The sequence below is a fragment of the Excalfactoria chinensis genome, chromosome Z (genome assembly GCF_039878825.1).
Source record: "Excalfactoria chinensis isolate bCotChi1 chromosome Z, bCotChi1.hap2, whole genome shotgun sequence".
Lineage (NCBI taxonomy): Eukaryota > Metazoa > Chordata > Aves > Galliformes > Phasianidae > Excalfactoria > Excalfactoria chinensis.
Window position 1 is genome coordinate 43,304,950 of NC_092857.1, and position 15,065 is coordinate 43,320,014.

General features: G+C 45.3%; 1 protein-coding gene across 2 annotated transcripts in view; it reads left to right on the forward strand.

Moving 5' to 3' along the window:
• The first annotated feature begins 9,085 nt into the window (after window positions 1-9,085).
• Window positions 9,086-15,065, forward strand: part of KCMF1 (potassium channel modulatory factor 1) — a 55,133-nt gene continuing 49,153 nt past the window's right edge. For both annotated transcript variants that reach the window (XM_072360484.1, XM_072360485.1), the window contains exon 1: window positions 9,086-9,360. In XM_072360484.1, the coding sequence (XP_072216585.1) occupies window positions 9,345-9,360 (16 nt within the window). In that variant the 5' untranslated portion in view covers window positions 9,086-9,344. The remainder of the gene's footprint in view (window positions 9,361-15,065) is intronic.

The window sequence follows — 15,065 nt, forward strand, 5'->3', positions numbered from 1 at the left end:
AATTTCACTCTATGCTCATGGACGCTGGCTACTTGCAGACAGTCAGAAGGGTTTTAACTAGGGCAGCTCTTCTGTGCAATCCAACTAATTTTACACTTGCTAATTAAGCATGGAAGAGCAGCTGCTTGGTAAGTCAATACATCGCATCAACAGAGGGCTCAAGCACAAGTACTCTGGCAAAGTCTAGGTGGTTATCTTCAGTAAAAACTGGTGGTGTTAATTGGAGACCGATTTTTAGTTAATTGCAATCAAGTAGAGGATCACCTTGCTGCCTCTGCCAGTGGACAGCTGATATCGGATTTGGACACTGTTGACCCTGGTGTCCTAAAATAACTGGGTGACTAAACCGTTCTGTTGAAGAGCGTGGGTTTTGTGGTCAGTTTACATTTTTTAGAGATATGCCTCCAACCAGAGTCCCATACTCAGGCACCATCAAAAGCTGGTAAGTTTTAGGACACTCAGATCAGTCCTTAAGAGAGAGCTGGGCATACTGCTGGCTGTTTATGTGAATAGTAACTGAAGATCAAGAGGATCTGCTTCTTTTTCTTACGAGTCAGAGCTGTGGGCCTGTTGAAGAAAGTGCGTGTGATGTTACAGGTCTCACAGTGGTTGCAGTGTCAGGAAGCAAGAACAAGGACTTTGGTGAAGCACAGGCACCCTTCTTTCTTCTCCTCTGGTTTGTCAAAAATGAGTTGTGTAAGTTGTTACCAAAGTGAGGGAATTAATGTGAGATTAAGCTAAAGGAAGGAAGTTTAGATGGGACGTCAGGGGATAGTTTTTCCACTGAGGGGGTGCTAAACTGCCAGAACAGGCCACCCAGAGATATTGTGGATGCCACAACCTGGGAGGCATTCTAGAACAGGCTGGATGGGGCCCTGGGCAACCTCATCAGGCATTTGATCTAGCAACTGGCAGCCCTCCCTGTAGCTGGAGGGCTGGAACCTGATGATCCTTGAGGTCTCTTCCAACACAAGCCATTCCATGATTCTATGGAATGATGCCATATCAGCTTGCAATGGCAAAGAGACCTTGCTGTGTCCAGATTTCTTTTGGTTTTGGGTTTCTCTATGTTGTTTTTATTCGACGACTTCATTGTCATCTTGGTGCATTCCTGTCTGTCATGCAAGTAATCTCTTCAGCAGACTCAAGAACAGCTCAACAAATGCTTGAGCTGCTATCAAGGAGCTCTGGCAGGTGGAGGAGAATAGGAGAAGAGGCATATGTTTGTATTGACAATGTGCATCCTCTTTCCTCTAGCTTCTGCCAAAGCCTGTCACAAAACAGGAAGGTGGCAGAAAGATATCCTTCTCTTTTTAGAGCCAAAATGCTTATATACATCTGCTTTAAGGACAGCTGCCCTGTGGAGGTGAGTTTTGTTCATGGTTTTAGTAGAGGACAGTGAGAACACCCTGACTTTGTACATCATAGCAAGAGTTTGTCAGTGGCTCTACTTCTTAAACCAGCCATTTCTCCACAGCAGACTGAGCAAAAACAATAATTTGTGGTTACCAACCTGCATTCTAGGTACACAGCCAGTATGGAGGGCTGTCAAGTACCGTAGCCTTTTGCAGTACCTTGCCAGCCCTCTGCTACCAGGTACTGAACACCTTGATCAGTCTTTTTAGAGATCTGGCCAATGAAGGCTGAGCTTTACTGAAAGCTGCACTAATGCAGCGTTTGAGGCACGGACTCAGATGTGAACAATACAAATCATTTATTACAAGTTCTCACATACCTTATATACCTTTACAAGCTTTTGTTTTCTAACTTTCCCATCCGCCCTTACAACTTTCCCAACCACCTTTACATGTCAACAAAGCATTCTACAAATACTTTTCAACTGTCCATGCAGGCACATATCCAATCAGAGCTGTGAGACCCTTCTTCTCCTTCCAGAGGTGTCCTTGGTTTTCATGCTGTTTATCTTGCTCCACAGCTGCTGCTCTGAACAGCTTTTCTTGCATTCCCACACACTAAGTGGAGAGAGTGTTTAGCAATTTAAACAGGCAAATGAAAACTGCTAACATCCATTTTTAAAAATATATTTTCAACTGTCAGTGTTGATCATTCTTTATCTAAAAAAATGAAAACTTTATAAACTGAGAATAGAAAACTAGTTGGTTTCTGGCATTCAGAGGGCAAATGAATGAGAGGAATTTATTTTAGTTAAGATCTCATTTTTAATTATAAAGAGATGGTTGGACAAAGCCCAGGAGCTGGGTAAGTTCTGTTTGTCACTAGTGGTCTTCCAGACATAGCTAAGTGTCTCAGAGCTGAAATTTTCTCATGTGCTTGCAGAAGGAAAAAGATGACGGACAACTGGGTCTGAAGCATCCTGAAATCACTACTCATGCATCACAAATAATAGCTAAAAATATTACAGCAGATGATTTCAGTAGAGGCACCTGCTGCAGAGCCAGACAGAGCTGCCTCACACACCCAGAAGTTCTGCACATTAGCAGTAAGGGCAATGCTTTCCCACCAGGTTAGGCTGTATTGACTTTCTCATTTCTTTTTTTTCTAGTTGCTAATACATTGGTGGCTCTGCATGTGTCTGAGCTACTCAAGTAAAATTTTACAGGGAGACACAAGAAAGGGAAATATGGGCTATAACCTGTTCCACTGTTGGGTTGCTTTTCAGTATCCATGACCAGAACTTGAACCCTTAACCTTGGGCTTTATACCCTATGCTGCCAGCTTTCTAATGTCTCTGTACAGTAGAGGCTCCTTACAGCAGGATCCATTACTTCCTATGCTTGAAAATACCTGGTCCATCTGTCTTTCTATATTTGAAAACATGCAGTGTATTTAGAGATGCCACTGTTCCAGAAAGCATACTGGTCACTTTGTCATCATCTTGTGCTCTCTGTTCTATGCTCCATGCCTGCACAGAACATTCAGGCAGTGTGGGGCTGTACTCTCCTGTCCTTTGCCAGGCTCTGGTTAGCCTGGATAGTCCTAGAGGTGGTGAGATTCTGCTGTGACTTCTAGAAAATCAAAAAACCTGGCTGTTGTGGCCTCCTGCAGCCCCATAGTCTTGTCAGTTTTGTCAACTGGGTTGCATAGCTCCCCAGCACTGTTTCATCTCACAGCATCCCCACCTGTCTGATGATCACAGCAGGGAAGTTGAGTGGTCTGGGCATGAGGCAGCAATTGGCTTCACTTTTAGTGGAAAATAAATGCAAAGATCTGAAGATCATCACCTTTTCAAGGAGAAGCTTGTCTCCAGTGTCAGATAGCATCCACCACAAGAATTGTCAGAGTAGTACTCAAAAAAAAAGGTCAGAGATGGTCAGTCAGAGATTTGAGCTCCTGGGGAATTTGCTCAGGTATGGGTGTTATTGTGACAGAGGTATGTAGAGGACAGCAGAGAAGAAAAGAGCAGGAAATCAAAACAAAACAAAACAAAACCTGCCATAAAAACCTAGTGGAGAGCCAGAAGCAGCATTATAGCACAGCCCTGAGAAACATGTGCATAGAATATATCTGAGAATTAGCTGAAGAACTAGGTAATGATGAGCAGATATTGTTCCATTTGCTTCCTCCTGCTTGCAGAAACAGGGCTCTGTAAGCTAAGAGGATACATCCTTCTTGCTGAAACAGTGCTTGAGACTGTCCTTCTGATTCATTCACATGGTACTGAGTGAAAACAGTAACATTTGTGGTTATCAAGCAGATGAATATTGTTTGGTTTAATTGTAAGCTGCAAAGCAACAGTAATAACAGCTCTGAAAAATTATGCATTCTTCTTTCTTCGTTCTCTTCTGTCAGAGAACAAAGTGGTAATGCAGAGAATTTTCAAGGGTTCTTTCTATTTCTCCATGCATTCTGACTTTAGGTCCCATAAGAACACTGCTGAAACCATGACAATACAAGGGACTGGTGTGTGATTAAAAATATTTTGCTAAGAGGATGTGTTGAATTTTTGGTGTTCATTTTTTTCAAATTCTTTGTGAAGAGCTAGCCAGAAAAGTAGTAGAGAAAGAGGAAGCTGGAGCACTTTTAGCTTTATATCAGCATCTGGTACCTTAATCAACATCAGAAGCGGACTGATGAGAAGAAAGGAAGCTCTCAGTGGTGAAGGACATATCTGGAATAGCCTCTGAATGCTGACTCCACAGTAATATGGACTGGAACAGTGAGGAGAACGTTAAGAGCTTTCCTAGCTTTGATGAAATTGGGATACATTCACTGATATGAGAAAAAGAGCAATATTTTGCTAGAATTCTGTACAATGCCTGCACACTGATGTCTGACTGCAGGCAAGTGCTGTACAAATTAACCTCCCCATGGCATCTGCCTGACTCCCAAAGAGATCCTGAAGATCTTGGGAATATACAACATCTGTTACATGTGGGCTGGAGAAAAGGCAGCCATTTGGGGGTATGTGTGAGTACAGGGGGGGCACTGGTCAAGAAAGGCAGCAGAGATTAAACTGATGCCTGGAGGCACGCATGAGAGATGAAACAGCTGCCAGCAAAGTACAGGCATAGCCATGTAAGCATCTGCACTGCATATCCAACACTCTAAATCAGAATTTCTTCCTAAAGTTTGAATTGATGATAAGCACCCTTAGTGGTGCTCATTTCAGTTTATCTCCAACACAAAATAATCTCCCCAGAGGCAGGATGTCCCTGGTAAAATACCAAGCCCTACTCTCTTTCAGTGGGTTGCTTGTGCCCCAGATGAAATCAGCAAGCAAAGCCATCTGATGTTCCTCATGACTCCAAGTATGTTTGTGCTACTGCTCTGTGCTTTTGGTGTTGCCAGCTGGATTGCAAGACATCACCAGTAAGTCTGGGCACATGGAAGGAAGGAGGATCTTTTCATGGACATTTGTGTGGAAATACCATTTCCATCTGCAGGATTCTCAGAGTCTTTGCATTTTCTGGGAAATTACTATGGCAGAATAATTGTCCTTGATGCAGAATCCAAAACAAAACAGCATGTATGCAAAGCTTTTCCAGGTCTTTCCTTATAAATTAGAAAGCAGCAAAACTGTATTCCTCTGTTTGACTACAAAGTCTTTTGTGCTGAACACAGACAGTAGGTATCTCAGCACAACATGGGATGACTACTCAGCAAGAGGAGGCAGAACAGCAGCAGTTAGAAGCAAATAGTAGTGGGACACCTTGATGTGCAGCAGTGCACAAGGCTAACATCTGAGTGCTTGCACAATGACAGTATCTTATATGGTAACTGGACTGATCCAAACCACTGGTTGGTGTAAGTCAGAGATGATTCCAGTGACGGCACTTCTTGCCTCCAGATGTGAAGTGGAATCATTGAGCAGATCAGTGCAGACAACGAGGAGCTAGTGTTGCATGCAGTGGTATGCCCAGCCTCAGAGAAAACAAGTCCAGCAAAGTGATGCAGAGACCACTTACACAAATGGTAGTAGCCTGGTGGGAATAGCACTGAAATAAGCAAAACTATCACTTCAGCGTGCTTTAAGTAGCCCACAAAGGGGTAGGAGATTTCAATTAGGCTAATGGTCTAAGTGCCTCCTACTGTAGCAGTTTATCACTTATTTCTGTTCTGGAATGTCAGTATTCAGTTCTGTACCTGCGCTTGTCCTGCTGCTCTCCAGATCCTGGGCTCTCTTGCAGTAGAAAGGCAAGGAGCCGCACATGACTACACAGCCATCTCCTCCCTGTTTCCCAGAATGCTTCTGCTTTCAGATATCAATTTTGTCATATTATGATACCATGTTAGGAAAACTCGTGATTTTTTTTATTTTTTTTTATTTTTTTGCTTGTTCACACTGTGGCTTACACAATGGCCTAATTAGTTCTCAGATCTGGGTTTCTAATCCCTTGCCTGCCTCTGACCTTGAATGACCTTGGATAAGTAAATTCTGATTTCTCTGCTTGCATTTACCCAAAAGGAATATGCATGTGTTGATACTTTTTCCTCATGCCAGAACAATGAAGTTCACCTATGGAATATTCTGCTGCATGTGAGAGAAAGAATGAGAAACCTGACTATGGCAGCCTCTCCCCTCAGAGACACAAGCACTTCCTAAACCTCAGAAAAATCCTTCTTTCTCATTCTACAGAAAACTGTTGTTCAAAACAAGGACATCACAAAACAAGGTAATGCTAAGATTACAACCTACTGGTGGCCATCTCCTTGTACAGGACATTCAGACTATCTGCTAGGCCATGTCCTACATACAGCTGGAGCTGCTACGTGCCTGCCTGTGGGATCCTGGGTGCTTTGTACTCACAGTGTGTGCTGCATTTGCAGAGGAGAGAAATAACTAGCACAATCTCTGCTAAAAGATACAGGAGAGTGCATTTTAATATACTACTGCAAGCGCTATTCCAAGAGTATCGAGGTTTTAGCCATCCCACCTCATTTAGAATAGATGCAAGCACTATGACAGAAGGCAGTGAATAGTTACTGCTACATACAAGTTATAAATTGTTGCATACGTGCAACAGATAATTCTGCTCTTCTCTAGCAGGCTACAGGAGTATTTCAGAAAGGCTGAGTGATGAAGGGTTCCCTACCACATGTTGGACAACCAGCAACTCAAGGGTCATCCATGCAATTAAAGCCCAACTTCTTATACCTGGAGTGTGGACATACGAGGTGGTCAGCTCTAGATTCTTCAGACTGAGACTAAACCAAAACCTTCAGGTGCCCTGCAGTACTCACTTTGCTGTCCGTGTTTTGCAGGCACATGGAGGGGAGATCCTCTTGCTGAAGCCCAGCCTACTGGTAAAAGCATAAAACCCAAGTGTAAACGAAGCAGCAGCATTGTGCTCAGAGTGGGGCACAGAGACAAGCTGTTGCCAACTACTGGAGTTAGCATCTTGCAGGGCTCTTCTAGGAACTGAAGAGCAGCACTGACCAATAGCAGCTGGTGGTCTGTATTTTGCATCAAAGTGAGATGATTGCCTTTTGTGCTAAAATGAAGTAGTAGGAGCAGGACTCATTGCCCCGTTGTTACTCTGAAGAGCTGACAAGATGGGCACAGTTTCACCTCCTGCTCAGTCTTGGAGGTAGCCCTTTCAGCTCCCTAGTGAGACTCATGGCATTTGCCGATTCTCTTCAGCTGTATCTCACTTGCAGACTTTGCCATGCCACTGACTCTCCCCTTGTTTACAGAAGCTGCGAAGCTATCAGCTCTCGTCAGACAAAACAGAACTCAGTTTCTCCATGCAGAGGTATCATTTGCTTCTAATGAGGGTGCCTGCATCGCTTTAGGCAAAGTGGATACTCATTAGGTTCTGCAGTTACCACATTGCAGATAGGTAAGGCAAAAGTGGAAGCAGACAGGCAGAGTACCAGAGAGAATCACAGAATCATAGAATAGTTTGGATTGAAAGGGACCTTAAAGCTTCAACAGTTCCAACCCCTTGCCATGGACTGGAATCCACCAGATCACCATGCCCAGGGCCCCATCCAACCTGGCTTTCAGTGCCTCCAGGGACAGGGCACACACAGCCTCTCTGGGCAGCCTGCTCTGTGTGTACATACGTGAAGGAGAAAAGCAGAGGTACCACATGGTTGGCATGGGTTGGTGCAAGGCATGAGGCTGGCACTTTCCCCTTTCAGCACCCTTTCTCTTCACCCTTGCCTGGCAGCTTGATGCTTCAGCTTTTCTGGCCAATGGGCCTGTGGGGGCCTCAGATCAGGCTGAAATATATATGGCTACAAGGTGTGGTTTAGTGGCTTGTGGTAGTAATGGTGATGGGAGGATGGTTGGATGAGATGATCTTGTAGGTCCTTTCCAACTTTGTGATTCTATGATTCTAGGAGGGCAACAAAGATGTGAAGGATCTGGAGCAGCTTAGGGAGCTGGGATTGTCTGAAGGAGATTTAAGGGAGACCTTATTGCCCTTTACAACTGCCTGAAAGGAGGTTGTGGCGAGGTGGGTGTCAGCCTCTTCTCCTGGGTAACAGTGATGGGACATGAGGGAATGGCCTCAAGTTGCAACAGAGGAGGTTCAGGCTGGATATGAGGAAATACTTTTTTTCAGAAAGAGAAGTGAGGCAGTGGCACAGGCTGCCCAGGCTGGTGGTGGAGTCACTGTTCCTGGGAGGTATTCAAGAACCATGTGGATGTGGCACTGAGGGATGAGGTCAGTGAGCATGGTGGGGGTGTGATGATGGTGGGGTGTGGTGATTTTAGTTGTCTTTTTCAACCTTAATGATTCTGTGAAAATGGAGGCATCAGACAGAGCAGAGTTCAGAGCAAAGTAGAACCTGAAAATGCAGTTAAAAAGAGAGGCAGGTACAAGAGAGACAAGGGGAGAGACTGTGTTGCTTAGGAAGAAATCTATATGAAAAAGTGGAAAATCGTGGTGAGAAAAGCAGCATGGCAGCAGGCTGCTTGGTACACACCACATACATCTCAGCCAGGAAGTAGCATGGCCACATCATGTGTGTTCTACTCATCCCAAGACTGCATGAAAGGACAGACAGCAAACGTGATGGTACAGAAAGTTCTGCTTGCATGGAGAAATGCAGCGGGACTTCAGCAACACTCAGGAAGCGCGGCCTGCCTGTCCCTGGCCCAGCAGAAGCACGCTTTTGGCAGGCAAGCTCCTCGGGCCACACTGCGGAGGAAGACCAAAAAAAGAACCCGAACCAAAGGGCTCGGGGTGGAAAGGGAACGACCTTGCATCTCCCGGCCAACAGAGAGCTCCTCAAACTGCTTCAATAAGTAACAATAAGCGGTAGGAAGACCTGCTCGGAGCATGCGTGGTGGTCCTGGCTTTTATTATTATTACTACTCTTCCCTTTAAAAAGGCCTCGGCAGACCCGCCCTCGCGCTCCCGCGCGCTCCGGCCGTTCTTCCCAAGGGCCGCCTCAGCCGCCGCGCCCGGCAGCTCAAGCTACAGGGCCCCCGCCCCCCGCTTCGGCGGGGCTGGGCGGTGCCGGAGGGCCCGGCGGAGCATTTCCTCTTCCTCCCGGAGTAGAAGGAAGGGGCCGGCAGCTTTCCAACGCGGCGCAGGCGGACAGTCCCGCCGCCGCCGTCGCTGCGGCAGCGGGCGGGGCGGAGGGGAGCGGGCGGGGGGCGGTGCCTGGAGCCGGCGGGGCCTGGAGTCACCGTGTCACGGCGCCCAGGAAGCCACCGCCGCCGGATCCGCCCCCCGCGAAGCGAAGGAGGGAGGGAGGAGGAGCAGGAGGAGGGGAGGGAGGCCGGCTCCTCGCTGTCTCTTGTATATTTGCCCCCTTTCAGCCCTCCCCCCGGATCCGCTCCCCTCGCACCGGGGCTCCGTGCGCGCGGCGGCGGCGGTGGTGGCGGCGGCGGGGGGCCAGGCCGCAGCGGCGCCCAAGCAGCCCGCGGGAGCCCCGGGACGGGCCTGGGCCGCCGCCTCCGGACTAGGATGTCCCGACATGAAGGTGAGCGGCGAGGGCCGGCAGGCCGCGGGGGCGCGGGGCCCCGGCCCGGCGCTGGGGCCTGGCGCGGCGCCCTCTCGGGCCGACCATCATGGCGCCGCCGCCGGGAGGGGGCCCGCGGAGCCGGCGGCGGCGGAAGGAGGCCCCGGCGGTGGAGGGCGGCGGCCGGGCCGCGCTCTGCAGTGTCATGGGAGGGAGGCGGCCGTGACGGGCCGTCTCCCCGCGCGGCCTGCGGCAGGACCCTCCGGCCGTGGGAGCGGGGCCTGCGGGAGGGCCCGCTCCTCCGCGTACGAGGGCGGGCGACCGCGAGGGCCCTTCTGCCCCCGGCGGGCCCGGCCGCGATGGGCGGGCCTGCGGGGGGCGCGGGGCGGCCTGCCGACGTGTCCGCCGCCGGGGGTAGCGGCGCAGGGCTGTCGCCCGCTCCCAGCCGCGGTAGCGGAGTGTGTTGTGGGAGTGCGGGAGGTCATCGCGTGCTGAGCCGCTGCCCGTGTGCCGCCGCTGCGGGCGGGGTGGTGCGAGAGTTATCGGGAGTCAGTCGGAAAAGAGCAGGGCGAGGGAAGGGCTGAGTGCTGGGGAGGGAGTTGTGTAAAAAGGAGCATGGAGAGAAAGTCGCTTGGTTGCTGTTATTTTTGCAGATTTCCTGTCCGCAGGTAAAGTATTTGGGCTCGTATGAAGGCACTCTTTATGCTGCACTTAGTCACCTGAAAGTCTAACTTTCTGCCATATTAGGAACTTACTTCAACACCTGTCTCCATTTTCTCTAATGTCTCATTTCTCTCTAAACATATTTTGACAGAAACACTGTAGGACAGATTGGTGTCGGTGGGTAGTGTTGCTGGCCTTGAATTGGTAGCTTGGTGTCAGGCTGTAGGACACAGCATAGATTTCCTATCTCATTATCTTGCATGCGTCTTGCTAAACAGGAGCACTTGCTCAAGTGATTATTTTTCCCAAATCCGCAAGCTTGTTTTTATTTTGATAAGTGAAAACTTGGAGAGGATCTGGTACTCCTCACACTCTCTTCACCTTTTTCCTCCTCCCCTGCTCCCTATCTCCTGTATGCAGCATATCTTTTTCAGGAGGGTGGAAATGAAGGTGCTATATTTGTGTGTGGCTGAAGATGCAGCAGATAAAAAAATGAGTGAAATGGGGACTGGTTACAAAGTTTTTTTAGTGACTTTGTGTGATAATGCCCTCCATAAGTCTGTCTGTGATGCTTGCTTATCCATGATACTCTATTTGAAGTACAGTAGTTGGATGCAAATTTTTCTAGATTGAACAGGTAAAAATGATCAAAGTGGTATCCTGTTTGCAAGTGTTTTTCAGAGATAAGTGTGTGGAATGATTTGTTTGTTTGTTTTTTAAAGAAAAAGGTTGTGGTATTTGCTAAAAAGATGCTTCAGTCATGAGCAGCCTTTCTATTAAGGTAGAAAAAAACTGAAAGTTTCTTTACAGGTAAAGAAAAAGTCTGTGTTGTACGTTTGCCTAATAGGTGTCAGTTTCTGGTTGCTACAGCAAGAATAGTGTTCCTGTGCTTGTATGCTGATGTTTAGAAAGGAGTGATTTGCAGCTAAACCAGGCCTAGCGTTTTCTCTCTGAAGGGGATTCTTCAGTGTTTCTTCTTTTTGAAAACCTGAAATAGTTCAGGTTCTCTCACTGCTTCTTTGTTTATTTCACATGCTTTGTTTTTTCGATGTTGTTGTAGGGTTAGGATAGTTTCTGCTAATACTGGAAGTGTGCTTTTCCAACTTGTAGGAAAAGAGGCTTAGACACTTGATTCCGTTATAGATACAGAAACACCTGATGTGAAATATTTGCACAAAAGTAATTCTTGCTTCAGGTCTGTATGATGCCATTTGTAGCTGAAATTTTTGATCCAGTGTGGCTTAGTCGAGAGGAGCTGACTTGGGATATCATGGTGCAGGGGAAAACAAGTTTTATAAGACACCTTTTTTGTGTTCTGCCTTAAAAGTGCCCCATTCTGAAAGTTACAAACTCAATTTATTGATTGTGCCTGATGTAATCTAGAACACTGCACCAGTTGTGTGATAAGAATGGATGTCTTTAGGAGGGAAAATGCTGGAGAAGTTGCCCTTCCAAAATCTCAGTGCTCTTAATAGGCCATAAAGCATCTGACAGAGTTATATGCTTACTTACCACTAGAGTTTCCTGCCAGTTTTTGTTGCTATCATCTATTAAGTGCATTAAGATTTGTTTGTTTTAAATCCATTTTGTTATTTTTCCCTAAAAAAAAAAAATCTCACCATCCCCTCTTCCTCTCTGCTCCCTCCTCATCAGTGAGCTCTGGACTCACATTTCTACCCACTCCATGAAAATAGATGTAGCTTCAATTATTCTTCTTTCTTTAAATGTTAGTTTGGTGTTTCAGAGGCTTTCTGGTACTACTGGCAAGGTGTAGTTGTTAGTGTTTATCCTCCTTTTGCTATAGCTGCTCATCTTTAATTTTTTTAAAGCCATCTTTATTCTCTGACTTGTGTTAAGGAATTAACTATTCCCTGCCTTTGGTTTTCCAGAATGCAACATGAGGTCACCCCCAGGTCTTGGATTTCATGTCATTGCCTTTTCAGGAGTGATTCATTGTGTTTCTGTGTTAGCCCCTCCATTTAGGAAAGTGTGGTGGTGTAATCTTTGGCTACACTACCAAGCAACAGACAGGTGAATTTTTATATTCTGAAACATACAGCAGAAGATATTTTGCTGTAAATTTACTTTCTGTACACAACACATCTTTTAGAGTGGTGTGCAGCACCCAGAGCAGCAGAAAGGAGGGAACAATAACTTTCATTAATATAATTAGAAGAATTTGGACTTTTTTTTTTTTTTGGTGAAACAAGATTGCTGTAGCGTTGCTGGCTTTCCAAGGGGCCAGAATTCTGGTTTTCTGTCCCAGCAGTGCCTTGAAGGACTCTGAACCATGTGATTGCCTCTTGTATACTCTGTACCTCTCCTCCCTGCCCATTTTCCATCACTTTTCTTATTTGCATTTCAGAATGTATTCTTTAAGCTTTGTAAAGCTAGCAGGAGTAGAAGTCATGTGTTTGTGTTGTTTTTTTTATGATGGTGCCGTTCATCAGCATTTCTTTATGAACCAGCAGATCTTTGCAGTTAATCCGAGATCCAAGTATGGCCTGGATGTTAATAATGTATAAAGGGAGGGCAGTGACTGTCAGGCCCAATGGAGTTCTGAAGTTATTGCCTGCTGGCTCCAATCTCTTCATATAAAAGGAAGCGGAACTTCAGTGCTGTCATTTTTTTGTGTGTGTGCTAATGTCTTTGAGTCAAGTACCTTATTTGTGATGGAAGGTAAATAAATGCATCTTAGAAAGGAATGCACAGAACTACATGTGCCAAACATTTGAAAACTGTTAAGATCAACGTAATGTTAACTCCAGTCTTGTAACTGTGCTGTTGAAAAGAGTCTGGGCCAATAATGCTTTCTGTATGCTCACATACGGAACACAAATAAAACTTTATCGATAACAATGTCTTGGAAAACATTGCAAACTAATTTCTAGTGCTCCAAATTACGCAATAACTGTATCGTACTTGAGCTGCTGGAGGATACTGCAAATTTCTGTCAAGCCAAACAGCACCCGACAGCTGATAAATAACTTCTAATATTTCATGTAGTGTCAGTTATGTAAGTGCCACCAAATGCTAAATTAATGTGCTTTTGTATGCAGAACTCCTAATTCAAGTAATGAAACTGCACTTCTTTCATACAAAGTAATCAAAACGATTCAGTTAACAAAGCACTGCATTTATTTATGTTATTATAATATATTATTATTACTTATTAATGAAGAAATGCTTGTGTGAGACTTATAATTTAGTGACTTATGATACATTATAATACTTCAGTTTCATCTCCAGACATGGAATTTTGCTGTTCCACAATACAGAACATTGTTGTTGCTGTTTATTTGCATCTGTTTTGTAGGAAACAAGTCAAGATTAAGTTGACGGTTTCACATGTATCATGAAACAGTGGGTTTTCTAAATTTGCTCTAAAATGTTACTTGGAAAAAGTGTGTTCTAACTGCATGTATCGAAGTTTTTTGTAGTGTTAGTTGTACTTGGTATGCACTAATGTGTTACCATAATTAAAAGTATAGTGCAGTATCTGAAAATCCAACCAATGTGATAGTTTATCTGGTGAGAGTATGTTGAGAACACGAAATAAGTTAATGTTAAATGGAAACAGCTGCAAATGTGATGCAAAATAATGTTTGCTTTATTATTAAACTATTTCTTGTATTCAGCAAGGAACTGAATAATCATTTAATAATAAAAAAGCTGGGTACATAGTGATGTTTTAACCAGCATGATACTTTTTCAGTTTTGAACCAGATATGTTTTCATTTAAAAAAATGGTTTCTGTCTATTGGTTTGTGAAGTGTTGCATATGAAGCAGTATACTGGTGTCCCTGCAGACTGTGTGAACAAGGTCCTCTGAAAACAGGTGTAAAGACAGACCACTTTTTCTCTCAAGCTTGTACCTTATGCAACAAAATCTGGTGTAGAACTGTGATAGTTCTATCATCACTGGGTGGATTTGTGGGGAGAAGACAGTGGTTAAATAACTCCTTTTGGGCTGATGGTGACTGGGAGGGATTGAGAGGAGATTTACAGAGAGCTGTGCAAGTTGCATGAGTGGGTCTGGTCAAATAGAATTCATGCATCTTAAAAGTTTTTCAAGTGCTTTACCTGTTTACAGTACTAATGCTAAACAGCTTTGAGGGTGAGTTGTGGGTGAGTTGTGTCACTGCTCTCAGTTGTGCTGTTCTTACTCCAGTTACAGTTAAAAGCTATAGGAAATGAGCAATGACTAATACAAAAAGGGTTAGCTGGACACAACAGCACCCCTGAAGGGCTGCTCAGTTGAACCCTCAGGAGTTGGGATGTGTCAGAATTCAGCTGCACAGACAGCACCAACTCCACCTTTTCTGAGTACCTGTGAGGCACAGTGACAGAGCCGTGTGTTACCCATCACCTGCTACCCCATCTTCCTTTGGGGTGTGCAGGAGGCTCTGTATGGCTCTGCATGTGGAACTGTGGGAAAGGGAGCAGATAGAGGTACTGCAGGTAGAGGGAATGGTGGAGCTCTGTGGGAGCTGGATCAACCCAGCTTCCTTTTTCTGCTACACAGTCCAAGTGGAAGGCATGGCAGATCACAGGTAGCTCCTGGTCTTAATTTCATGAAAGCCTGATCCAAGCTTTGGGCATCTGGACATTTGCAGCTGCAACTATCATAACTAAGTGATGTGCTTTGAAAATACACCTGTCTGTGGAAAATCAAATGCTCTGGAAAATTGATCCTTTGGCATTTCGAATTGGGCTGCTAGGTCTAGTGGGCTTGCTGTTTCAGTCTTGGTGGTTTGGTTTCCATCAATTTCAGGGGAAGAATTGTACCACTTTGAAGTACTGTGAAAGTTTATCCAGTATCTCAACTGAAGTCTTTCTGTTTTTTCTTTCCTGTAAGCACTTCTCTATCAGAGAAACTATGGTCAATGCAGGTTTTTAAAAGTGTGTGGTAAATGAAGGCTCAGACAGACCAGTGATTATAAAACAGTCAGTTGTTTGTTTGCTGAATGGTGCACTGAGCAAGGCAGTTGTGCAAGACTGCATTTCCTACAGATTCAGATCATTGGTTGATATAAAGTTAAGTGTATTTTAATATCAGAAAG